General features: G+C 38.4%; 1 protein-coding gene across 2 annotated transcripts in view; it reads left to right on the forward strand.

Moving 5' to 3' along the window:
- Window positions 1-1620: 1620 nt before the first annotated feature.
- The window catches only part of Rbcn-3A (Rabconnectin-3A), a 732274-nt gene continuing 707281 nt past the window's right edge, over window positions 1621-26613 (forward strand). For both annotated transcript variants that reach the window (XM_067136957.2, XM_067136958.2), the window contains exons 1-2: window positions 1621-1890; window positions 20393-20590. In XM_067136957.2, coding sequence (XP_066993058.2) covers window positions 1804-1890; window positions 20393-20590 — 285 coding nt within the window. In that variant the 5' untranslated portion in view covers window positions 1621-1803. The remainder of the gene's footprint in view (window positions 1891-20392; window positions 20591-26613) is intronic.

A 26613-nucleotide genomic window follows, 5' to 3' on the forward strand; every position in this document is an offset into this window, starting at 1 on the left:
ATTTTACGGTCATCTGAAAAGAATGGACGGAAGAAAGTTAACTAAAGAAATCTTTCACTTTTTTTATTCAAACCCCAAAACCACAGTTCCCTGGTTTAGAAATACCAAAGAAGACCTGCAAATGCTACATATCTAAGCTGAAGACGCCCTTAACAGAGATCTCTTTCGCAAGAAAATATTGACGAACGGGCTAAACCGAGACAAGCAACCGAAGAGAAGACACGGTGCCCCTTGGACAGAGGAGCGTAAGCGGGACCACTCACAAAGAATGAGGGAAATTTGGGCTCTAAAGAAGGCCAAGTTCAGTGTCAAATGCAAGAAGACTTAACGTGGTCCTTGATGGCCCCAGCGAATTATATAATAATAATAATAATAATAATAATAATAATAATAATAATAATAATAATAATAATAATAATAATAATAATAATAATAATAATAATAATAATAATAATAATAATAATAATAATAATAATAATAATAATAATAATAATATCTATGACTACCGGAGTGTAATCGATATAATGCGCTAGAGTGAACTAAAATATTGTTTTCATTGACAAAACTGTAACAGCTGTGATTAGTACCATACAAAAATATAAATATTTATAAAATGTTTATTCTAATGAGGGTCTTAATAATACAAAATGTTAGTTACAGGTACCACCATTAAAATAATGTAATATATTAATGTAATATATTTAATGTAATTGTAGGCTCTCGTCTATCATAGTTTATGTCTTCGTTATCATCATCATCATCATAATCATCCTTGAACTCCATAATGGACAGGTGGACGCAGAATATTGATCCAATAAATTGGAGACGTAATCGAAGGATTTTTGTAGTTGAAATTGGACATTTCGGCCAATATTATAAAATATGGACGATGATTTTACAGCCTACATAATGTCCTGGAGTGACATTTCACGCCGCATCTAGTGACATCTTATAATGTATTCTAAAGCTATTTATCACCAGTCATTTGTATGCTTTTAATACACTTACCTTGATATCTATAAATTGTACAGTATTGTAATCGACATTTCGTAAGTTTGAAACTAATTTGTATCGTATCCTCCTATTCTCGAAAATCGATCTTCAAACACTAGAGATTCTTCGTCGGTTTAATGGAAAGCCTCTGGATAACTTGTCAGATCTCACTTCTACAGCTTGTATGGATGGTTTGATAACACGGAGGCCGTGAAGTCCTAATGTGAGAAGATCGAGAAGATGGCTTCGTGCATACCAGTTTTAAGATGGAAATCATATTTGTAGTTGAAATTGGACATTTCGGCCAATATTATAAAATATGGACGATGATTTTACAGCCTACATAATGTCCTGGAGTGACATTTCACGCCGCATCTAGTGACATCTTATAATGTATTCTAAAGCTATTTATCACCAGTCATTTGTATGCTTTTAATACACTTACCTTGATATCTATAAATTGTACAGTATTGTAATCGACATTTCGTAAGTTTGAAACTAATTTGTATCGTATCCTCCTATTCTCGAAAATCGATCTTCAAACACTAGAGATTCTTCGTCGGTTTAATGGAAAGCCTCTGGATAACTTGTCAGATCTCACTTCTACAGCTTGTATGGATGGTTTGATAACACGGAGGCCGTGAAGTCCTAATGTGAGAAGATCGAGAAGATGGCTTCGTGCATACCAGTTTTAAGATGGAAATCATATAATATGTAGTGATGGTTGAGTCAAGTGAGGAATATTTAATACTACTTTGACAATGTGGTAATGTTTGCACTTGGCCAGCTTTCCGTGTGTGGAATATCGTAATGAATTGTCACCAAATATTGAGTGGTGCCTGCAATGCAGGCGATCACTGTTTTGCTGTAGGAAGTGTAGAAGGAATACCATTTACGGTAAGAATATATTTTTAGTTGCATAGGTTTGTTTTGAGTTCAGGTCTTTTTGTTCGTTTTAACTTTATGTTCTATAACCATGTCTTGTTTGGTTAACCCCTATCTGTTTGGTTATAGAGATCATTTCAGTGATATTGACACTGACATGTTGATCGAATACATATTAACGTGTCTCGTGTAATGCAGAGAGTTTTGAATTGGTATGATAGCGATTTTCATGTTAATGGTTATTGTCAATAATTACATTAATGATAAAAATATAGGTATTCTCTTTTACTTACTGGAATAACTCCTTTTAGTAAAAATAAGTTTTGGGACTGAGAAATTTACTTTAGTGTTTATATTCCATTAAGAATGATGAGTGACCCGTGTCAGATGCCTCATATAATTATTCTTGTCACACTATTATACGTTCTTCTCTTTTAGAGGTTACTTTATTAATTCCTCAGTTGTGGATTGTCAGTCTCCGCGTAAATTAATGTACACGATCTATTTGTTGGACCGTGTTCTGTTTCCTAACGAACCGAGTTTTTTGTTTGTTATGATCTGATGATTTACCCCACCTGAAAGTTAATTCTTCATGATCTTAGTCTGCATCATTGTAGAGGATAGGTTATGGTAGGTGTAAAGATTGTGAGGTTAGGGTTGGAAAGTATCCTGATTCATACACTAGACTATTCTAGTGTCAATGGAAACTGATATCTGTTTATTCTTCTCTAAATTGTTAACTCTAGAAAATTTGACAGCTTCTCTTGGTGTTTTAAAATCTCACTTCTCCATTAAACAGATATTGATTCATTTTGTAGCTAGGTATATCTTTGGTCCTTGGTTCCATGTATTTGGAGGTGTGTATAAACTGTGTTGCTGTTATTCTCTGTGTGGAATCGTGTATTTGGTGGTTCTAGAATTAGGTGTTCTGGGATATAAATAAGTTGCTATGAAAGGTAGGCTTTAGATCATGGTTAAGGGAAATGTTTGAACATGTTTAGGAACTCTACAATTAAAATAATGAGCTAAAGAAATTGATAATAGGCCTAAACTCTGAGTGTATATCTAATGACTTAAGCTGAGGCTTTTTACTATACTGCCTGTTTGTTACTGCTGCTAAATATGGTGAATGAAGTTACAAGTCAATTTTGGGCCAAATTATGAAGAATAAATTTAAATTTGATATTTGAAGCAATCACTTCTTCAGTTTTGACTCTGTTAGTTTTTAAATGTTAGGCCTATATTCTTCATTCTGTCAAAACTGATTTTGAATAAATGAGTTTATAAACTACCTGAAAAAGAAAACATATGGTAACAAAATTATAAGTGGAAAAAGAAAAAAACTTAGCCTATTTAAAATAGACTGAGCTCGGTAGCTGCAGTTGCTTAAATGCGGCCAGTACCCAGTATTTGGGAGATAGTAGGTTCGAACCCCACTGTCAGCAGCCCTGAAAATTGTTTGTTAGTGTGCATTTTGACTGTTAGTGCCTATTTTGCGATAAATGCTTGTTTATATGCCTAAAACATCCTTAGTTAAAATTTCCTTTTTGTTTTTGTTTTCTTCCATCCCTGTGTCATCATTTGGCAGACAGTAACAGACCACCTGTTTGATTTCTTTTTTAAAATTGTATTATTATGGTGGAAGCCATTTCTTTTCTGTTTTGACTTAATCTATAACTGGGAGGTTGGTTAGTCTGTTAAAAGCAATTCAGGATAGAATGAATGTAGAAAATACCAGAAAAAGAAAATATTAAAAACAGCTTTTACCTGAAAAAAGATGCCATTAATTAAAACAGAATGGAATGTTTCATTCTTGAAAGATCATCATCATCCGTATCACAGAATATGTTTCATTCTCTGTTAATTAATGGCATCATTTTCAGTTATAATCGATTGTTAAATATTTTCTTTTTTCAGGTATTCTCTAAATTCATTTTATCCTCAATGTTTCAACAGACTGAAGAACCTCATAGTCAGAGAGACCACTTATAATCGCCTGAACAGACAGCATATAATGATGTAGGCCTACTGTGTGTGTTCTGCAACATTTAATCAGTGTGCAGGCTTGCAATCACATGACAACTTATGTGATGACTAGAGAAGCCATGATGTAATGCTGAGATTTTTTCTTTTTTGATGGTGTTGGAAAGTGGTTGTGTTTTATTCAGAGTGGTGAGAGTTTTGTAATATGTTTTCTATCTAGATTGCTTTAAGTTTACTCAGAATACCAAAGCAGAAATCATTGAAAGCATTTTTGTTTAAATAGTGTGTTAATGGTTATTGCTGTTTTACAACAGTTTCAGTACGGTTTCATTCTGTCTTCCACGAACCTGCTACGCTGGCATAACAGGGGGAGAGGTGATACTCCCAGGTGGCGGATAGGGGGTCCTAACCGGCTTGCCGGCGTGCTTGAGGAAAATATAGTACCTCTCACGGACCAAATGCACAATCCCTGTGGTGGGGGGACGCAGACGAAGAATACACCCACGGTATTCCCTGCCTGTTGTAAGAGGTGACTGAAAGGGGCGACCAAGGGATGATTAAATTAGAACCATGAAACTACTTGTGATTAGTACCACCACGAGGGGAACACCATGGGTCGCTTTTACTTGTGCGTAGTACCACTATGTTAGGTACCAAATAGGTTTGTGATTAGTAGCAAAAGAGTACGGTGTCAGCTTTTACAGTACCTGTGATTAGTACCACTATATGAGCGACACCATAGTTCTGGCTTGCCTACGATTAGTACCCACTATACAAGGAACACCACAGGATAGCGCGAGTCCCTGTGGTTAGTACACTTATGTGATGAACACCATAGGTTTGCGTTGCCTGTAAATGGCACCGCAATGTGCAAAATACCATAGGTCTGTATTACATGTGCGAATTTCATTACCTGTGAGTAGTACCATACTCTGTGGAGTACCACGAGTCTATGCTATTTTTGGTTAGTACCGCACCATGATAAATACCATGGTTCTACTTTCCTAGTGATAAGTACCATTATGAGGGGCCGATGACTTGGATTTTGGACCCCTTTAGACTAAAAGCATCATCGATTCAGTATTATGCTATAGACTCAGTCCCTTGGTCAGTAATACTATATCATCATGTCACTTTCTGTGAATGCGAGACATTGCGGGTCGTATCCACTGATTGTTTTAAATTCATATCCATTCCTTCATTCTTTGTCCTCACGTTTTGAATTCTGGTCAGTGGAGGATTTTGGACTTTTAATTTGTTATTGCATTTCGTCTCATTTCGTACCATTAGGGGCCGATGACCTAGATGTTAGGCCCCTTTAAACAGCAAGCATCATCCTCCTCATCATCATCATCATCATTCTGTCTTGACGGAATTGGGATCAATAACAAACTGACATTACAAATTATAGTAAAACTACTATTTAATATTTTGCATTCCTGAGCAAGTTGGCTGTGTGGTAAAACTTGCACAGATGTGTGCCTGCATTTGTGAGATAGTGGGTTCGAATCCCACTGTTGGTAGCCCTGAGGATGGTTTTTCGTGGTTTCCCATTTTCACACAAGGCAAATGTTGGGGCTGTACTTTAATTAAGGCCATGGCTGCAATCTTCTCAAACTTGCCATTTCCCATCCCTCTGTTGCTGAAAACCTTCAATGTGTTAGCCGAGTACAACGTCAAACAAGTAACAAAAAAAAAAAAGTGCAGGAGATAAGTTAAAATTTAAGTGCTTATTATGCCCAGATTCATCTCTTGTGAGATACAGTGTGTAGACTGTGCTGTGTCTGCTGACATGGGCTAGATCAAGCTTGTTACTTTCATTTTTCTGTCTGTCTCATCCTTGGCTTTGACATGAAATGGCTGAGGTATGAGCAATGCTGGCAGTGCCATTCTTTATGCAGCCAATCCGTGTGATGAATGGTGTGAGCATGTTGCCCATAGGGTTGATTGGTGTGTTTCAGTAGACTTGTAAGGCTGACATATAACAGGACTGTCTGGCGTGGTGAGGTAAGCAATGGAAAACTATCTCGCTCATTTGCCTAGTACATCTCTTCAGTGACACCTGGCCTGTTTATGATAGTAGATGGTGGATCTGTTGAGGTTCCAATCAGCCTTTGGACTAAGGATTTTGATAGTTTTTATTCTAACATTTTTAGTGCTTTTCTAGGCTGCCTAAAACAGGCTTTTTAATTCTGACTGTGAACTTATAAAGGGTGAATGACGGGGGAAGAGAGAACTTGTTTCCTTACACATAACAAAGTGTCTTCATTGTCAAAAATGCTATATACAGTATAAGCCTTGGAAGCTAAAGTTCAGTGTTTCTAACCAGGAAAGCATTCTAATGGCCGGTTTACACGTAGACAGTTTTTAGTACAGAAGTAAGTGGTTAGTTACTACTTAACTAGTTCAACACTTAAGACAGCATTTAGTACAGTGGTAAATGGCAATTTGTTACTCAAGTTGATTCAGTCGTTCTTGCATCGACAACTAGATCAGAGATACGATGAACAGCCATCAACAATGAGTAAAACTTGCTAATGACTTATTCGTTGCGTGTTGCATGACATTTTAGTGGAAGTTGAGGATTGGGTGAGCAAAGTTAGGAGAAAAGGAGAATCGGAGTGAAAATGGATAACCAGAATGAATAATCTTGGAGCAAGTACAACTTGACAGCTTCGATCCTGGCTCAATCCGGTGGTATTTGAAGGTGTTCAGATACGTTAGCCTCATGTTGGCAGATTTACTGGCACGCAAAAGAACTCCTGCTGCACAATATTCAGACACCTCAGCATCTCTGAAAACCGTAAAAGCAGTTTGTGGGACGTGAAACGAATAACATTATTTATTTGCTAACTTTCGAATGTCAGAAGTAATGTTTGAGTTACTGCATAAAATTCAACCTTTGATACAAAAGAGATACTATCATGCATAGTGCATTTTAGTATTCCAACAGTACTACTGCTGAAGTATTCACTAATGAATTTTAGAGTTATCGTCTGTCCATGTCCATCCAGTGGGTTCTTGGTCTTCCCACCATCCGTTTCCCTGTCACATGTCGCTCCATGTTAACATATGCTGTCCTTGTTGGCTCCATCATCATTACATGTCCAAACCACCTCAGTCTGGATGTGCTGATCCGATCTAACAATGATGTAACAATCCCAGTCTTCCTTCCTAACCACATCATTCCTCAACTTGTCCAGTTTGGTTTTTTGAATTGTGGACCTAAGGAATTTTATCTCTGATGCGTGCAACCTTGATGAGTCTTTCTTAGTGAGGATGCAGGTTTCTATACCATAGGTTAAGATTGGTATGAGGTAGTGATTGAACATCACCAGCTTTGATTTTATTGGTGCTTTGGGATCCCAGAGGAGTGTTCATACTTGCTGGTAAAAGTGCGAGCTCTTTTGCACTCCATTTGCCACCTCCTTTGTGACTAGTGTATCTCGAGATATTACACTGCCGAGTTATGTAAAGCTTTCCACACTTTCTAGAGAATGGTTTGCTAGCTTGATGTTCGCTGGTCGTCCCTCTCTGTTTATTGCCATCACTACTGTTTTGAGATTGCTTATCTTGAGATTGAACTTGTGGAACTTAACCTTCCATTCATTGAGTCTCGACTGTACTTGTTCCTCAGTTTCTCCCCAGATCATAACATCATCAACAAAGGCCATTGCATTTAGTTCACCAGAGGTTTTATTGATGTTCTTCATTACATCATCCATGATTGTGATAAACAATAATGGGGTAGTGCACTGCCTTGCTGGACTCCACTTTCAGTCTTGAACCTGGATGAATGTCAGTCACCCAATTGCATACAGCTGGTAGAGTTCTCATACAGCATCTGAACTTTCCTCACCAGTCCCTCTGGCTCATTCCTTTTTCTTAGGCATTACCATATCTTCTCTCTTGCAATGCTGTCATATGCCTTCTCAATGTCAAGGAAAACCATAAACAGATCTTTGCCCTTTTCCCAATATTTTTCCATTAACATATGGACACTGAAAATTAGGTCTGTTGTGGACCTGTTAGGCCTGAAGCCATACTGTTCCTCTTCAAACTGTGGCTCTAAGATGACCCGCAATCTGCTCCCTACAATTTTCTTAAGAATCTTAAGCCCATGCGAAAGGAGTGTTATTCTCCGGTATTTGGAGCGGTAGTTCGCTGATTTCCTTTCTTAAACTGGGGGATAATGACACACTTGCTCCAGTCAGTAGGTATCTTGCCATCTTTCCAAAGAGCACTCTGTGTAGCCACTGTAGACCCTGGACTCCTGCTGCTTTAATCATGTCTGTGCTGACTTCGATTCCTGGGGATTTCCCTTGCAGCATCTTCTTAAGGGCTGCTTCTGTTTCTGCCCATGTAATGGGAGGTACCTCTGCAGGTTTCAACAGCTGGTTCTTTTGTTCTCTGATCTGCTTCTGTCCTGTTCAATAGGTGATCAAAATGATTCCTCAGAACCTCTCTGTTGTCCTCTTCTTTCCAGGCCAGGTTTCCATTAGGATCCTCAATTGCTTTGATGTTTTCAACTGAATTCCTTTTGTTTTTGATCACTCTGAACAATAGTTTCATATTGTCTCTGCTGTCTTCCTTCAGTTTTTGAGTAAATTTCTCCCAGCACTTTATCTTCTCTTCTACTACTCTTTTAACTCTGTTTCTTGTCCCGGTAAACTTGCTCGAGGTCTCTGATCTTCCCCTCGTCCCTTACCTGTTCTGGCTTGGATTTCTCTCTATCTCGTACTTTTTGTGCCATCTTTATCTATTGACTGGATTCTGTATGATGTTCAGTCATAGCTGAAAAACGATTATATTTGGGAACGTTGCGATGTTCGGCGTATCTTATGACAAAATTGCGGCCTGTTTGACCAACGTAACTGGAATTGCAGGATTGGCATTCTAATTTGTAAACTGCTGATTTCAAGTGTCTGTTATTATTATTATTGTTGTTGTTGACAGTGTGGATTGAAAATAAGTCTGGAGTTAGTGTGGGAGATTCTAAAAGCTACTTTAATGTTGTGGTTTTTAAAGATATTAGAAATTTGGTAAATGCTACTATTATTGAATGTGAAAATGAAAAACTTCTCTTTAGGAGCGGAATCATTTTCGAGGCTAGTCTTGGGTCTGCTCCTATATATATTGATTCTATTGATGAAGCTTCTACTGAAACTGTTGTATTCTGCAACATTGTAAATAGTATTAATTTCTTTTTTATAATTCTTGTGAGGAAAAGGAGCAGTCAATACTCTGAGACCATGCTATTGTATACTGCTTTCTTATGTATGTCTGGGTGCATAGAAGTTTGTTGGATGGTATTGATAGTGTGGGTGGGTTTCCTGTATATATTAAAGGATGAAGTGTTGTTGCAATTGTGCATAATGGTTAAGTTCAGCTCCTTCATGCAAACAATAATCAAATAAGTACTTCAGATATGGTACTATATCCCAACCCATTGTCTTTAATGATGGAGAAGCCCAAACTTTGCAACATTTTTGTAACGTTACTCTTTTATCGGAAATCACCCATAACAAATAGAGCTGCTTTTCTTTGGGGTTTTTCCAGTTATTGAATCAAGTAATCCTGGTGAGGGTCCCATACACTGGAACCATACTCTGTTTAGGATCTTACCAGAGACTTGTATGCCCTCTACTTAACATCCTTATTACAATCCCTAAACACCCTCATAACCATGTGCAGAGATCTGTACCCTTTGTTTACAATCCCATTTATGTGTTTACCCCAATGATGATCTTTTTTTATATTAACACCTGGGTACTTACAATGATCCTCAAAAGGAACTCTCACCCCATCAGCGCAGTAATTAAAACTGAGAGGATTTTTCCTATTTGTGAAACTGACAACCTGGCTTTTATCCCCGTTTATCATCATACCATTGCCTACTGTCCATCTCACAGCATTATCGAGGTCATTTTGCAGTTGCTCACAATCCTGTAACTTATTTATTACTATATACTTAATAACATCTGCAAAAAGTGTTATCTCTGATTCCACTTTTTTACACAAATCATTTATATATAAGAAAACATAAAGGTCCAACGATACTGCCTTGAGGAATTCCACTCTTTGTTATTACAGGGTTAGATAACTTTGCCTATTCTAATTCTCTGAGATCTATTTTCTAGAAATATAGTAACTCATTCAGTCACTCTTTTTTCTAGTCCATTTGCACTCATTTTTGCCAGTGGTCTCTCATGATCCACCCTATCAAATGCCTGCTATATCTTGCTGGAATCCTACAAGTTGAGCTTCAGTGGAATAACCTTTCCTAAATCTGAACTGCCTGCTATCAAACCTGTTATTAACCTGAATCCGAACTGCCTGCTATCAAACCTGTTATTAATTTCGCAAACATGTCTAATATAATCAGAAAGAATGCTTTCCCAAAGCTTACATGCAATCCATGTCAAAATGATTGGCGTTTTCAGCGTTGGATTTCCAGCGTTATGTCAATTACACTTTCCTTTATACCCAGGGGCTACTATAGCAACTCTCAGTTCATTTGTTATAGCTCCTTCATGCAAGCAATTCAAATGAGTACTTCAGATATGGTACTATATCCCAACCCCTTGTCTTTAGAAATCCCCAGAAATCTTATCAATTCCAGCCGCTTTTCTAGTTTTAACTTTTGTATCCTATTGTAAATGTAATTGTTATCATAGATAAATTTTAATGCTACTTTAGCATTAGGCTGCTCGTCCACTAGAAGTGACTAGGCGGGACTATGTAATCAGGTGAGTACAGGCGACTTTGATTCATACGAATATACACGACTGGGGTCGTCCACTGCAGGCGACTTCATGCGACTGTCAGTTGGCATCTGTACTCCATACAGGTCTGTATGATTTTCTGTAGTAGGCATTGTCAACTTATTAAAATTATTAAAGAAGGTGAACAACAAGCTGTGGCATTATTACATTGGTAGTCACAATCAGAAACCAGTGGTGCACCCACCAGATTTGCTTCACTAGCCGAAAACACAAGTGTTACTACTGCTTATGGCATCAGAGACAAGTTTTTAGCATACTTCTGTGAACATGAAACAAATAATTGAACATTTTTAGGTACTGTTTCCACTTAAATGTGCCATTTTTTTTTTAAATTTCCTTTCCATTTTGTATTATAATGGGAACTGCACACGTTACCTTGTTGAAATAATAATAATAATAATAATAAAAAAGTTATTTGTATTATGTCCTGCTAACTACCTTTTTATGGTTTTTGGAGACGCCAAGTTGCGGGAATTTTGTCTTACACGAGATCTTTTATGTACCAGCAAATCTTCCGACACGAGGCTGATGTATTTGAGCACCTTCCAATACCATAAGACTGAACTAGGACCGGACCTGCTAAGTTGGGCACAGAATGCCAGCACTCTACCGTTTGAGCTGTTCAGCCCGACATACACTGACTGACAGAGCAAGTGCAACACCAAGAAGGAGTGGTCAGAACTTTATGCCAATTGCAGGATAGACTGACGTCACTGAGGTATGCGCATGATGTGAAATGTGCCGCTGTGCTGCGCACATAGCGAACGATAAATGGGACACGGCGTTGGCGAATGGCCCACTTCGTACCGTGATTTCTCAGCCGACAGTCATTGTAGAACGTGTTGTCGTGTGCCACAGGACACGTGTATAGCTAAGAATGCCAGGCCGCCGTCAACGGAGGCATTTCCAGCAGACAGACGACTTTACGAGGGGTATGGTGATCGGGCTGAGAAGGGCAGGTTGGTCGCTTCGTCAAATCGCAGCCGATACCCATAGGGATGTGTCCACGGTGCAGCGCCTGTGGCGAAGATGGTTGGCGCAGGGACATGTGGCACGTGCGAGGGGTCCAGGCGCAGCCCGAGTGACGTCAGCACGCGAGGATCGGCGCATCCGCCGCCAAGCTGTGGCAGCCCCGCACGCCACGTCAACCGCCATTCTTCAGCATGTGCAAGACACCCTGGCTGTTCCAATATCGACCAGAACAATTTCCCATCGATTGGTTGAAGGAGGCCTGCACTCCCGGCGTCCGCTCAGAAGACTACCATTGACTCCACAGCATAGACGTGCACGCCTGGCATGGTGCCGGGCTAGAGCGACTTGGATGAGGGAATGGCGGAACGTCGTGTTCTCCGATGAGTCACGCTTCTGTTCTGTCAGTGATAGTCACCGCAGACGAGTGTGGCGTTGGCGTGGAGAAAGGTCAAATCCGGCAGTAACCGTGGAGCGCCCTACCGCTAGACAACGCGGCATCATGGTTTGGGGCGCTATTGCGTATGATTCCACGTCACCTCTAGTGCGTATTCAAGGCACGTTAAATGCCCACCGCTACGTGCAGCATGTGCTGCGGCCGGTGGCACTCCCGTACCTTCAGGGGCTGCCCAATGCTCTGTTTCAGCAGGATAATGCCCGCCCACACACTGCTCGCATCTCCCAACAGGCTCTACGAGGTGTACAGATGCTTCCGTGGCCAGCGTACTCTCCGGATCTCTCACCAATCGAACAGGTGTGGGATCTCATTGGACGCCGTTTGCAAACTCTTCCCCAGCCTCGTACGGACGACCAACTGTGGCAAATGGTTGACAGAGAATGGAGAACCATCCCTTAGGACACCATCCGCACTCTTATTGACTCTGTACCTCGACGTGTTTCTGCGTGCATCGCCGCTCGCGGTGGTCCTACATCCTACTGAGTCGATGCCGTGCGCATTGTGTAACCTGCATATCGGTTTGAAATGAACATCAATTATTCGTCCGTGCCGTCTCTGTTTTTTCCCCAACTTTCATCCCTTTCGAACCACTCCTTCTTGGTGTTGCATTTGCTCTGTCAGTCAGTGTCTTCTTCTTTCTTCGTTTCGGCCTGCTGTGGACCACGTTATTTCAACCGTTTGCATCCTTGAGCTTTAATTCTTCCCCAGTACTCACGCATTCTCGTTCTGTGAGCCTCCTTCCTTTCATCAGTCCACTTCTTGCCTGTTTTCAACTTTGGCCTTTCTTGGAACCTCTTGTATCCCTGGAGCTTTTTCTGGAGAGGAGCACGTTTCTGGATGTCTTCGAGTGTGATTCCTATTTCTTGAAGGTCTTTTTCAACTTCGATAAACCAGGGTCCCTTGGTTTTCTTGTTAAGTAAGTAGGAAAAGATCCTATTGGTTTGTCTCTGTGTGCTCATGCGTGCTATATGGCCATAAAAATTAATCCTCCTTTTCCGAATCGTGTCCGTTATCCTCTCCATTTGCTGGTACAGATCGCTGTTGTGTCGTCTCCTGTACTCACCATTTTCTTTGATTGGTCCAAGAATCTTTCTCAGGATTTTTCTTTCTTTAGCTTCTAGCTTTTCCATCAGACCTTTTCTGTTTATTGCAAGGCATTCTGCTGCGTACAGTGCTTCCGGGCGTACAACCGAACAATAATGCCTAAGCTTGGCGTTGATGGACACTGATCTTTTGTTGTAGACATTCCTAGACAGCTGATATGCCACCTCCATCTTGTTGATTCTGCACATGATTGCTTCTTTCTCAGAGTTGTTAGGTACTATCCACTCGCCTAAGTACTTAAACTTTTCCACCTGCTTGATTTTTCCCTGTTCCACAATGAGCTCTCTGGGGGCTGGCTTGATGTTGGTTATAAACTCTGTTTTTTGGAAAGAGATTTGGAGGCCAGCTTTTGCTGCTTGGATTCTCAGTTGGTTAATTTGTTTTTCAGCAGTATCTAGGGAATCAGAAAAGATCGCTAGGTCATCTGCAAAAGCTAGGCAGTCTATGATAAGATCATCTTTCTTATATCCTATTCTAAGGCCATTCTCAACCTCTTCCTTGCACATCTCCTTGCGCCATTCCCGAATGATTTTCTCCAGAGCGCAGTTGAAGAGAAGCGGTGATAGTCCATCCCCTTGCCTAACACCAGTCTTGATTTCAAAGACGTTCGAAATTTCTCCCCTGAATTTCACCCTGGACATAGTGCTGGTTAAGGTCTGTTGAATGATAGCTCTCGTTTTGTTGTCTAAGCCCATTTCCTTCAGAATGCGGAGGAGTGTGTTTCGGTCTATGGAGTCGTAGGCTTTTTGGAAGTCAACAAAAGTAACTACAAAATTCTTATTCCTGGATTTTAGGTACGACAGGACAGACTTAAGGTTCATGATCTGCTCTGCACAAGATCGTCCTTTTCTAAAGCCTCCTTGGTATTCACCCAACTGTGAATCAAGTTGCTCTTCTGCCCGAGTTTGAAGGGCTTTTGAGAGAATTTTGTATGTTACTGTGAGAAGGGAGATGCCGCGATAGTTGTTTACATCTGTTTTGTCACCTTTCTTATGTAGGGGATGAATCAGGGCTGCTGTCCAATCATTTGGGATCTTCTCTGTTTCCCAGATCTCGCGAATGATCTCAGTTAGTTTATCGATCGCCTTTTCACCTGCAGCCTTCCAGAGTTCAGCAATTATCGCATCTTCTCCAGGTGCTTTGTTGTTCTTTAATGATGTAATTATCTGTTTGATTTCCTCTTTTGTGGGGGGAGAAGAGTCTGGGTTGGGATGTCTGGATTCTTCAAAGGTGAATTCTGATTCTGGTTCTTCGCAGTTAAGAAGAGATTCAAAATATTTAGCCAAGATTTGGCAGTTATCCTTGTTGTTGTAGGCAACTTTTCCATTGTGATCTCGGAAATGTAGACTTGGTGGGGTGTACTTGGTGAGGTTGTGTTTGAAGGTTCTATAGAAATCCCTAGTATTGTTCTTATTGAAGTCCTGCTCGATCTGTGTCAGTTGGTTTTTGTCAAATGCACGCTTTACTTGGCGGATCACTTTCGCTGCATGTTTCCTAGCCTCCAGAAAGTCTTCATATCTTTCTGGATTCTTCAGTGTATTATATAAATAATAATTTAATAAGAATACTTACCATTATTAACACCCACTTCCTCTGCAACTTTCTACCATAGTTTAGTCGTATATCTTGAGAATGATAGTGTTCATGTTTCATATTTTGTGGGTGTGTTCTTTCACAAACTGCACTTATCAACTTTTCACTATCTATATCCATGACAAATTTTGATTGATACTGTGTAGTATTAATGAAAATAATGTTGCATATGATGACGACAGACAACCAGGTGCTTGCAGGAACCATGGAGTATAGGCAACTTCAAGCGGCAAATCTCATTCGAGGGGGATCTGTCGCTTGTCGCCTGTTGTCGGCTATAGTCGCGTGAACTTGACTGCACAAGGTCGCTTACAGTGGATGTGGTTTTTTACAGTCTTCTCTTTGGGATCAGTCGTGCTAGTGCGCACGTAATAGCCTGTTCTCATAATCGCGTGTAGTCGCTTACAGTGGATGAGCAGCTTTAGTCACCACCTTTATCTGAACATTTTCCTTGTAACCAACAATCTTTACATACTGCTGACTGAATACTTCTGCCTTTTCAAGATTCTCACATACACACTCCCCTTTTTCATTAATGATTCCTTGTATGTCCTTTTTGGAACCTGTTTCTGCCTTAAAATACTTATACATACCCTTCCATTTCTCACTAAAATTTGTATGTTGCCAGTTATGCTTACCATCATGTTATCCTTAGCCGACTTCTTTGCTAGATTCAGTTTCCTAGTAAGTTCCTTCAATTTCTCCTTACTTCACAGCCATTTCTAACTCTATTTCTTTCCAATCTGCACCTCCTTGTTAGTTTCTTTATTTCTCTGTTATAATAAAGTGGGTCTTTACCATTCGTTGCCACCTTTAAAGGTACAAACCTGTTTTCACATTCCTCAACAATTGCTTTAAACCCATTTTAGAGCCTGTTTACATTTTTATTTACAGTTTTCCACCGATCATAATTACTTCTTAAAAACTCCTTCATGGCTGTTTTATGAGCCATATGGTACTGCCTAATAGGTCTACTTTTAAGACCTTCCTTTCCATCACATTTATTTTTAAATACGACAAAGCAGCTACGTGATCACTAATGGCATCTATAATTTTGGTTTCTCTGCAGAGCTCATCTGGTTTTACCAGTACCACGTCTGAAATATTCTTCCCTCTAGTTGGTTCCATCACTTTCTGAATCAGCTGTCTTTCCCATATTAACTTATTTGCCATTTGTTGGTCATGCTTCCTGTCGTTCGCATTACCTTCCCAATTGGCATTTGGTAAATTGAGATCTCCCACTTCAATCACATTCCTTTCCATGTTGTTTCCCACATAGCTGAATATTATTTCAAATAATTCTGGATCAATGTCAGCGCTACCCTTTCCCGGTTTGTACACTCCAAAGATGTCAAGTTGTCTATTATCCTTGGAAATGAGCTTTAAACCTAGAATTTTTGTCATCTTTAACTTTTTCGTAGCTTACAAATTCTTCTTTCTTGTTTTTGATGTGGCGATTACAAGTCCTCTTATTGTGTTTCTTGTTTTTGATACACACTATGTTACTTGAATAAAAGTGGAGTTATTTTGTTAGTCTTATTATATTAAATAGGATTGTTGATGCTCAGTTGTTCGGTCCCACCTTTAAATGAAGTCTCAGAAAAATCAATGCCCGCATAAACAAATGAACTACCTGTCAAATACTAGAACAAACAGAATATTCATTACAAGTCACGGACAAAGCGATCGCTCTTTTGTCGTTCCCATGCCTACCCTCTCCTATTCCCTTTCCCTCTTCGCAATAACTGAAGCCCACCGTCATTACCTGTAGGCTAAGCGCTTAGTAGAGTGTTAAACACAACATGAGTGTGCACACAGGACGGAGCCCATTTGGAGTGTGCTTGCTCACTAATTAAGAATGAAACGGATTTAAATTTACATAAAATATTCAATCATTGCACTATGTAGTCTCACTTAGTAGTTACCTGATTACTTACACATACGATTGTTGATGGGTGCCAGCTACAAATAAATGTAATGATATTAGAATAAGAATCTTCAATATCTCTAGAGTGTAGGGTAAGAAGCTTACTTTGACAGCATAACATATATGTTCTGGGGAAAGGATATTGTCGTTTGGTTTTCCAACTAAAGTTTGAGATTATCTGATCTACCATTGAAATGCAATTAATTGTATTTGATACTAAACAAAATATGTTCTTTAAATTTATAATTTAAATGGCGAGATCCATGTCACTACCATCTCAGTAGAACTCCTGATGGCACAGATCTGTATCCAACTGACCAACTGTGGCCTCGCTCTCCGTATGACTATCCATCGACCAAGACTCCATCCCACTGACTACAACACTTCATCATTCAAGGCTGTCCATCCAACTAACTGCTATAGGATACTGCTTATATAAACACTAGTTGTCACATGGTATTATACCTACATCACAGTTAAAACAATCCATGACATCACTCCAATCCAGCTCCAAAGTATTACAGATTGTGTTGAAATAGCCTGAGGCAAACTAGGAACTCCCTAAATTATCTCATACTTCTAAATGCATACAGTGACAGAGCGATGACTAGACAGTTACTGTAACAGTATTGCACCATATGTTGCAATGTCTTAAAAGTTATTTCACATATAAATATCCTACATAAAGCAGCAAATCTCTGTACACATGATCTTAATGTTAACATATATATATAATATATACATAATAAATTGAATACAATGAAGCAAGCAATAATTAATACATAGCAATATTAGATTATGGAATTGAATCAAATAATAATAATAAGTTACAATAATAGTAATAATAATAATAATACAGAGGAATGTTTGTAACAGGATTTGAACCGTTACAGGAAGGACCTAAGGACGTGGGAATAAGTACTAATTGTTAGTATTTTCTAACAGTTCAACTTCTATTTCCACATTCTCACAGTAATTTTTTTTAAATATATTTTTTTTTAATTTTTTTTTTATAGACTCCTTCAGAATATATGTAGGCAAGTCTATAAGTATCTGCAATTTTGCTCTAATTGTCTTTAGATTGGTTGTATGGTGTTCTGTGTTCACCAGTTGCTAGATGGCACAGTTGTCTGTCTGTGGTAGGTTTTCAGCATTATCAGATAAGTACAACTTGCGCTGTTGCGACATAAAGAAAGAAAAATGAAATATCTTTGGGAAGAAATATCTATATTCATTTAAAATTAGCTAACTGTTGAATTGATTCATCAAAGATCTTCAATTAAAATATAATATTTACAATTATGTATATTGAAAAGTAGAAAATAAGTATGAAATTATTTCGTGAATTCTGTACCAATAAATTAAAATTGCATCTCTGATTCATTTCTTTCTGTGACTGAATGAGATTACTATCCCTACATTTTCTTATTGCAAAATTTACAGATCTATCTGGAAAAATTTATTGAGCATCAATTCGTTGCCTTGAATTAAATATCCTAATCTTAAATATTCATGTCTTCACATTTTCATCGTATCATTAATATCAATAATATCAAGGATATCAATCACATCAGTTTTTATATATGGATACGTCAGGAAAAAGTAAGCGATAAGTCATTCACTACATGTCCACTTTTCAAAATTATTGTCTATCATCATTATCAATAACTTCTGTGGATATCATCCCTCTCATAAATTCTACAGCTCAGGTAAACTGTATAAATGTATCACATGAAACATGTTAACAGGTCATTAATACATTACAACACCTCACTCATCGCTATTTATGAAAATAGGTATATCATTTGAGAAGACTCTTAACAATCATTATGTTTAGCAATTATGCATGAGTAATCTTACCAATAGCATAAAATAAAAATAAGTACGATATATTTCTGTCTATCAATTAAACACGACTATGGTTGAAATCTGGGTTAATATTCTACTTAACTTTCCTTATATGGATTTATCTCAATGACTTATACATACCTACCTTCTATGTGTGAGCTATGCAACTCATATTCAGTGTTGGATGTGGAATATCTAAGAAGTATCATTCGTCATGGAATTAAATATATATTATATATTATTAACCCTAAATTGTGTCAGTCTTATTATTATAACCACTACCATAAATCATTCTCTTCATCAACGAAATGATAACTATCACCATCATTACTCTTCTTATTCACTCATTCTTCATATAAATCCTTTTCTTCATATCTCATCATACTACTTTCATATCAACTACCTTCATGTACATGCTGATTTGACACAGATAATTCCATAATCATCTATTTGCTTGAATATTCCATTTCTTCGTAATTCACTTCTGTTTCATTTCATGTTATTCATATATCTTCTCATCCAACTATAACCTACATATGGCACTGAATTAGTTCCATTTTATAAAAAACTAACTAACTTATTCACCCCATTAACCATTATGTCAACATAACTCATATAATTCACTTATGCTAACCTCTTCTCTATATTAGGAAACATTACGAACGCATTTACAGGTTATATATATCACATTCACATCCTAACCAAAGATTTTTTATTTCATTTAGATTGATACCTATCATCCCTTTGCATTGTCTCATGCATATGTTATCTCACGTTAATCCACTATTTATGAGCTAATTCGAAGAACTCACTGCTTCACTATCTATTTATCACATAAGAAATTAATATTTCATTCGAAAGAATCTTACTTTACTTACTGCATTGACGTATATGACTTATCTTTTTCCCTCTGCTCCACGACTTTGGAATTAGATGTACTTGTACATCTGTGATTTAGATTTGGCTGCTACATTCTCCTGGTCTCTGGGATGCTGCGGGACAGGTCATGCTTCCATCTCCATCATCTCAGGCAAGCCTTCCCCGGACATCGGGCCATGGTCTCCTTAGCTCGTGTTGACGATAATCTCTTGCGCAAATGTAACAAAAATGCATATAAACAGGGTCAGTTTCATCATCTTAAGAACTTTACTGCCTTCTTATATTAATATTGTGTCAAATGTAGCGTTTCTTTAAGTTTCAACTCTGATTTTTCTTCTAGATTACAAATATGTCTGCCTAAAATTCAGTTACGTTACAATTTCTATTTGATATATTGATACTAATTGCTGTGACTTAAATATTTCTTTCTGGTCAGCTATGAGTATTATCTGCTGCTGTTCGGGATTCATGACGTAATCCTTCCCGCAATCTTCTTCTGAATATGCCACTTTGATTTATTGGCGTTTATTTGCACATTTCAGCATAGCACTCTGTATTTCTGATCTTCTCCCAAATGTTGTAATAATTCTCTTCAAATCTCAGTTAGCTGCTCGTATTGTGTGCTTGTTTTGCCACGACCGGAACCTTGCTTCTAGTTTTCAATCTTTTACGAGAAGTAGTAGTAATAATGATATAACGATCCTAGGCTTTACTTTACTCTTTTCACCGCCGCCTTGGTATTTCTTGCTTCAGTTACGCTATATATATTACTTTCTCGATATCGATGATTGAATTTATGTGCCGTATCTATTCATCTTGTGGCAACTGTGTCCGTTTTAGTTCCAACGTGTCAATTTATGACAGTGAATTGGCACATTATCAAAATAACTTCCTTCAAACTTCAACTAGAGTTATGTTGTGAGTGGGTTTTTGTTTGCATGTATTAATTTCTCTTTCCTTATATTTTAGGCATATGCTGCTGGTTGTAACATTGTGATCTTGGCAAGCACTTTTGAGAGAGTGCAGATAATACCTGGTGCTTGGCATGGTTACATTAGGATCAGTTGCCTAGATTGCTCTACTGATACTGGGAAAATAGCTGCTGCTTATGAGAACCAAGTCTGTATATATGAGCCTACACCTCTCATCCACAATAACAGTTCACATGTGAGTATATATTTTATACTGTGTCAAATTTCATTTTATGTTCTTCAGAATAATGTGGAAGGTGGAACTTTATACTGTACTGTAGTTACTTACTACTCTACTTCTACCAGCATAAAACATACCTTCAGGAACCTTTTACAATGCTTGTTAAACATTTAACTTAGATATTTTATTTAACAAATGACTACACTGTGTCATGTGGTGAGTCAATGCATCTTTGACTAATTCTTAATTGATATAGATTCTTACGTGATGGTGGTGGAGGTGATTGTTTTAAGAGGAAGTACTACTGGGCAACCATCATCTCATCTTTCATGGATGGTGTCAGCAGTTGGAATGTTGGCCCCTGAACTGAGCTTAATGTCATTTTAATATTATTTAAATAAAACCAAATTCAATGTATTGTGATATGAAATTTAAAATATTGTTTCACAATTCTGACCTTGCCTTCCCAACTCACGTAGAAACCTTGCATTCAGCACTTGTAACATAAGAAATTATTTCAACATTACTTAAAACTACAACTAAAGCAGATCAAATTAACAAAATGATAGAATGCCTTATTGGAATTAAATTTATAGGGTAGTGCACAACACCATACACCTCTTGCAAAAGGGACTTGGCTGTAAAGAAATTAAATAACTGACTTAGAAAACAAACATACATACATAATTACTGAGCTAGTTGGCCATGGGGTTTGGGTCATGTAACTGTGAGCTTGCATTCAGGAGATGGTGGTTTTGAACTCCACTGTCAGTAGCCCCAAAAAATGATTTTCTGTGGTTTCCCATTTTCACACTTTAAGGCCACGGTCGCTTTCTTCCCAATCTTAGCCCTGTCCTATCCCATCATTGCCATAAGACCTGTCTGTGTTGGTGTAACATAAAATAGAGTAAGACATGAATCATTATACTGAGTGTTATGCCTATCAGTGTTCAGTGAATTTACTAAATGCCTCCTCAGTTCTTTAACTATTATAGCTGTGTGGCCTTGTTTAGTTCCATACCTCTTAGTTTTTAATCATTATAATTTGAGTCCTGTTTTCCCTCTTCTTCTCTTACCCTTTATGACTGGTTCCATTATTCTCCTAGATAACCTATCCTTCATTCACCTCACATGACTTCATCACTGAAGCTGTGTTCATCAGCGGTGCACCACTTCATCCATAGAGTTCACTCCTAACAACCTTTTATTTCTTCATTCTGAGTACTCTTCTGCTATTGTTCCCACTGTTTGTACCAACAATCGTTCTTGCTACTTTCATGTCAGTTATGTCTAACTTATAAATAAGGTATTAAAGTCTACCCAACATTTACTGCTGCACAGCAAAGTTGATCAGGAAACAGACCAGTGTAAAGATAGTTTTGGACAGGCGCTTACATCTTTCTTACAGAATACTGTTGATCGCATCAACTAGGTCACTGCATCAGCTGTGCTGCACTTTGATTCAATCTCACTATGCCAGGGCCTCTCAGGGTGCACGGACGACTTTGCTTGGTTGACCAGAGTGCAGACCCCCACTCCTCGATTTGGAGCAATAGCGCTGTCTCTCTCTTTCCCCGTGCCTGTCTCGCTCGCTCTGCCTGTCTCCCCCTTCCTCACTTGCTCCATAGCGCTCCAAATCCGAGCCGAGCTTAGCCGAGTAGCGCAGAGGTGAAGCATTGGTCCGAGCCGAGATAGTGGGTTCGAATCCCACCGTCAGCAACCCTGAAAATAGTTTTCCTTGGTTTCCCATTTTCACACCAGGCATATGCTGGGGCTGTTCCTTAAGGCCACAGCCGCTCCCTTCACAATTCTAGCCCTTTCTCATCCCTTTGTTTCCAAAAACCTCCACTGTGTTAGTGTGACGTTAAACGAGTAGAAAAAAATAATTAGTAGAACAGAAACAGCATGGGACTAAAAAAAATTTCATTTGGTACATCAGGAAAAACATGGAAAGGGGAGAAGCGTTTAACTGATTTTCAAGATTTCGATGCACAATCCATGAATTTTATATTCTTCAGAAAACAACTCCATCGGTATCTAACTTTCGATGTATGTTAGGAGAGAGGATTGGTTTCCAAGGAGTTTGACAAGTACTGTATTGTAAAAGAGTTAGGCTTCAACAGGAAGAAGATTATAAATAAAAGAAGGGTTTTAATCAAGGTGATGATGGTGATTGTTTTAAGAGTGAGTATCGGCTCTACGGCATCAACTCGAAAGACCTGCACCAGGCCTTTTTACAAGCCCCATGCCATGGCACGACAGTAGTTATCTTGTGAATAATTTTTTTGTTGCGGAAACTGAGTGTATTCCCTGATGAGTGATATCCAGCAAGGAGATTAGCAAGAGACACCAAGTGAGAGAGATGATTTAGGATCATCCTATTCCAGTGTCAGAAAATAAGTATCAAGATCTGGCTAGACTTTGCACTAAAAAAATTATACCCACAATATTCCACGACGAGTCTCTAAACCTTACTTATGACTCCAAACACAGTGATTTATTACTGCAAACAGATGAGGAGGACTGATAAAAAGGTTCCTCTCCAAATATTGCACTGTTTATCAGTGTAATTTCCACTTTGATTCTCTTATTGTATTGTCAATTTCCCTATTCTTTTTATCTACATTTCCTAATACAGTCATTTAGGAACATCTCATATTATTCTCATGCCTGACATTCCTCCAAACCAATCCCTCCAAAATATCCTAAGCGTTACAAAAGCTATTGTAAGGGGACCGCTTTATCAATGCACTCGACAACGACCGGCAAACAATTGTAAGCATCATTCATAACTTAAAGATTGGTTCCTTTTTGCTATAATTGAATAAATGCAACCTATCAATCACTACTAATCTGCATTTTGTGCAGTAGCCCAGGTGGCAGATCCCCTACCTGTTGTTTTTCTAGCCTTTTCTTAAATTATGGCAAAGAAATTGGAAATTTATTGAACATCACCCTTGGTAAGTTATTCTAATTCCTAACTCCCCTCCTTACAAATAAATATTTGCCCGAATTTGTTCTCTTGAATTCCAACTTTATCCTCAGTGTGATCTTTCCTACTTTTAAAGACACCACTCAAACTTATTCGTACCGAGCTCGATAGCTGTAGTCGCTTAAGTGCGGCCAGAATCCAGTATTCAGGAGATAGTAGGTTCGAACCCCACTGTCGGCAGCCCTGAAGATGGTTTTCCGTGGTTTCCCATTTTCACACCAGGCAAATGCTGGGGCTGTACATTAAGGTCACGGCCGCTTCCTTCCCACTCCCAGCCCTTCCCTGTCCCATCGTCGCCATAAGACCTATCTGTGTCAGTGCGACGTAAAGCAACTAGCAAAAAAAACTTATTCGTCTACTAATAGCTTTCCATGCTCTCTCTCCACTGACAGCTCGGAACATACCACTTACACGTTACAAATCTCATGTCTGGTCCGTATTGAAATGTACATTAATTCAACAATGTTACAAAAGTTTGTTGATATCCACCTATTCAATACACATTGGGTTCTTAAAGTTAAGATTTACATCTTGTCTTACTAATATAATGAGACATGTTTCGCCCATTGCATGGGCATCAATTAACTTTTGTAACATTGTTGAATTAACATACCAGTTAGTTGAGCAACTTGTCTCCTTTCTCCCAAGTCTTCCCAGCCCAAACATAGCAACACTTTTGTGATGCTACTCTTTTGTCAGAAATCGCCCAGAACAAATCGAGCTGCTTTTCTTTGGATTTTCTCCAGTTCTCGAAACTTGAATCAATTAATCCTGGTGAGGGTCCCATACACTGGAAGCTTACTGTATTTGGGGTCTTACCAGAGACTAATATGCCCCCTCCTTTACATCCTTACTATAACCCCTAAATACCCTCATAATCATGTCCAGGGATCTGTACCTTTTATTTACAATCCCATTTATATGATTACCCCAGTGAAGATCTTGCATTATATTAACACCTAGGTACTTACAATGATCCCCGAAAGGAACTTCACCCCATCAACACAGTACTTAAAACGATGAGGACTCTTCCTATTTGTGAAACAACCTGACTTCCAACCCCGTTTATCATCATACCATTGGCCTACTGTCCATCTCACAACATTATCAAGGTCATTTTGCAGTTAGTCTCGTAACTAATTTATTACTTTATACAGTATAACATCATCTGTAAAAAGAGTTATCTCTGATTCCACTTTTTTACTCGCATAATTTTTATATATAAGAAAACATAAAGATCCAGTAACTTAATACTGCCTTGAGGAATTCCCCTCTTAATTATTACATGGTCAGATAAAGCTTCGCCTACTCTAATTCTTAGTAGAGATATAGCCACCCATTCAGTCACTCTTTTTTCAGTTGCACTCATTTTTGCCAGTAATCTCCCATTATTCAACCTATCAAATGCCTTAGGTCAATTGCGATACAGTCCATTTGACCTGAATCCAAGATATCTGCTATATCTTGCTGAAATCCTACAAGTTGAGCTTCAGTGGAATAAGCTTTCCTAAACCCAACTGCCTTCTATTGAACCTGTTATTAATTTTGAAAACATGTCTTATATGACCAGAAAGATTGCTTTCCCAAAGCTTACATACAAACGCAATGGATGTCAAACTAACCGGCCTGTAATTTTCAGCTTTATGTTTATCACCCTTTCCTTTATACACAGGTGTTACTATAGCAACTCTCCATTCATTTGGCATAGCTCCTTCATACAAACAATAATCAAATAAGTACTTCAGATATGGTACTATATCCCAGCCTATTGTCTTTAGTATATCCTCTGAAATTTTCAGTTCCAGCTGCTTTTCTAGTTTTCAACTTTTGCATCTTATTGTAAATGTTATCATAGGTAAATTTTAATACTTTTTTTTTTTTTTAGTATTAGTCACCTCCCTTATCTGGACATTATCCTTGTAACCAACAATCTCAACATACTGCTGACTGAGAATACTTCTGCCTTTTGAAGATCCTCGCGTACACACTCTCCTTATTCATCAGTGATTCCTGGAATGTCCTTGGAACCTGTTTCTGCCTTAAAGTACCTATACATACCCTTTCATTTTTCACTAAAATTTGTATGACTGCCATTTATGTTTGCAATCATGTTATCTGTAGCTGACTTCTTTGCTAGATTCAATTTCCTAATGAGTTCCTTCAATTTCTCCTTACTTCCACAACCATTCCTCTGTTTCTTTCCAGCCTGCCCCTCCTTAGTCTCTTTACTTCTGTTATAATTTAGTGGGTGTTTACTGCTCATTGCCACCTTTGAAGGTACAGACCTGTTTTCACATTCCTCAATAATTGCTTGAAACCCACCCCAGGCTCTGTTTACATTTCTATTTACCGTTTTCCACCAATTATAGTTACTTTTTTAAAACTCCCTCATGCCTGTTTTACCAGCCATGTGGTACTGCCTGATAGTTCTAATTTTAAGACCTTCCTTTCTATCACATTTAGTTTTAACTACGACAAGCTTTGTGATTACTAATACCATCTATTACTTCGGTTTCTCTATAGAGCTTGTTTGGTTTTATCAGCACCACGTCCAGAATATTCTTCCCTTGAGTTGGCTGCATCACTTTCTGAAGCAGCTGTCCTTCTCATATTAACTTATTTGCCATTTTTTGGTCATGCTTCCTGTCATTCGCATTACCTTCCCAATTGACATTTGGTAAATTGAGAGACTGTCGTACTGCTATGACTGGTACCGTCAGTACACTGCAAACACACTGCAGAAATGAGCAGTGAACTTCTACAAGAAGACAGCCTACACCACTGAATACTACACATACTCATAAGTAAAATGGTCCATATCTCAACAGGTTTTGGTTTTTGGACGTATTATACAGACTGTTATTCTAGTTTTGACCAATACTACCTCCTGTAGGAATATGGGACACTATTTTTAAATAACCTCTATACTGGACCTCCTGTGCTCCTACATGTTCAGAACATATAACACGATTGCCATGACTTATACAATATTAAATAGAAGGAAGAATCCACCTTTCAATACTCCGTTGTTGAACCAAATAGAAGT

This window comes from Anabrus simplex, chromosome 1 (assembly GCF_040414725.1).
Source record: "Anabrus simplex isolate iqAnaSimp1 chromosome 1, ASM4041472v1, whole genome shotgun sequence".
Lineage (NCBI taxonomy): Eukaryota > Metazoa > Arthropoda > Insecta > Orthoptera > Tettigoniidae > Anabrus > Anabrus simplex.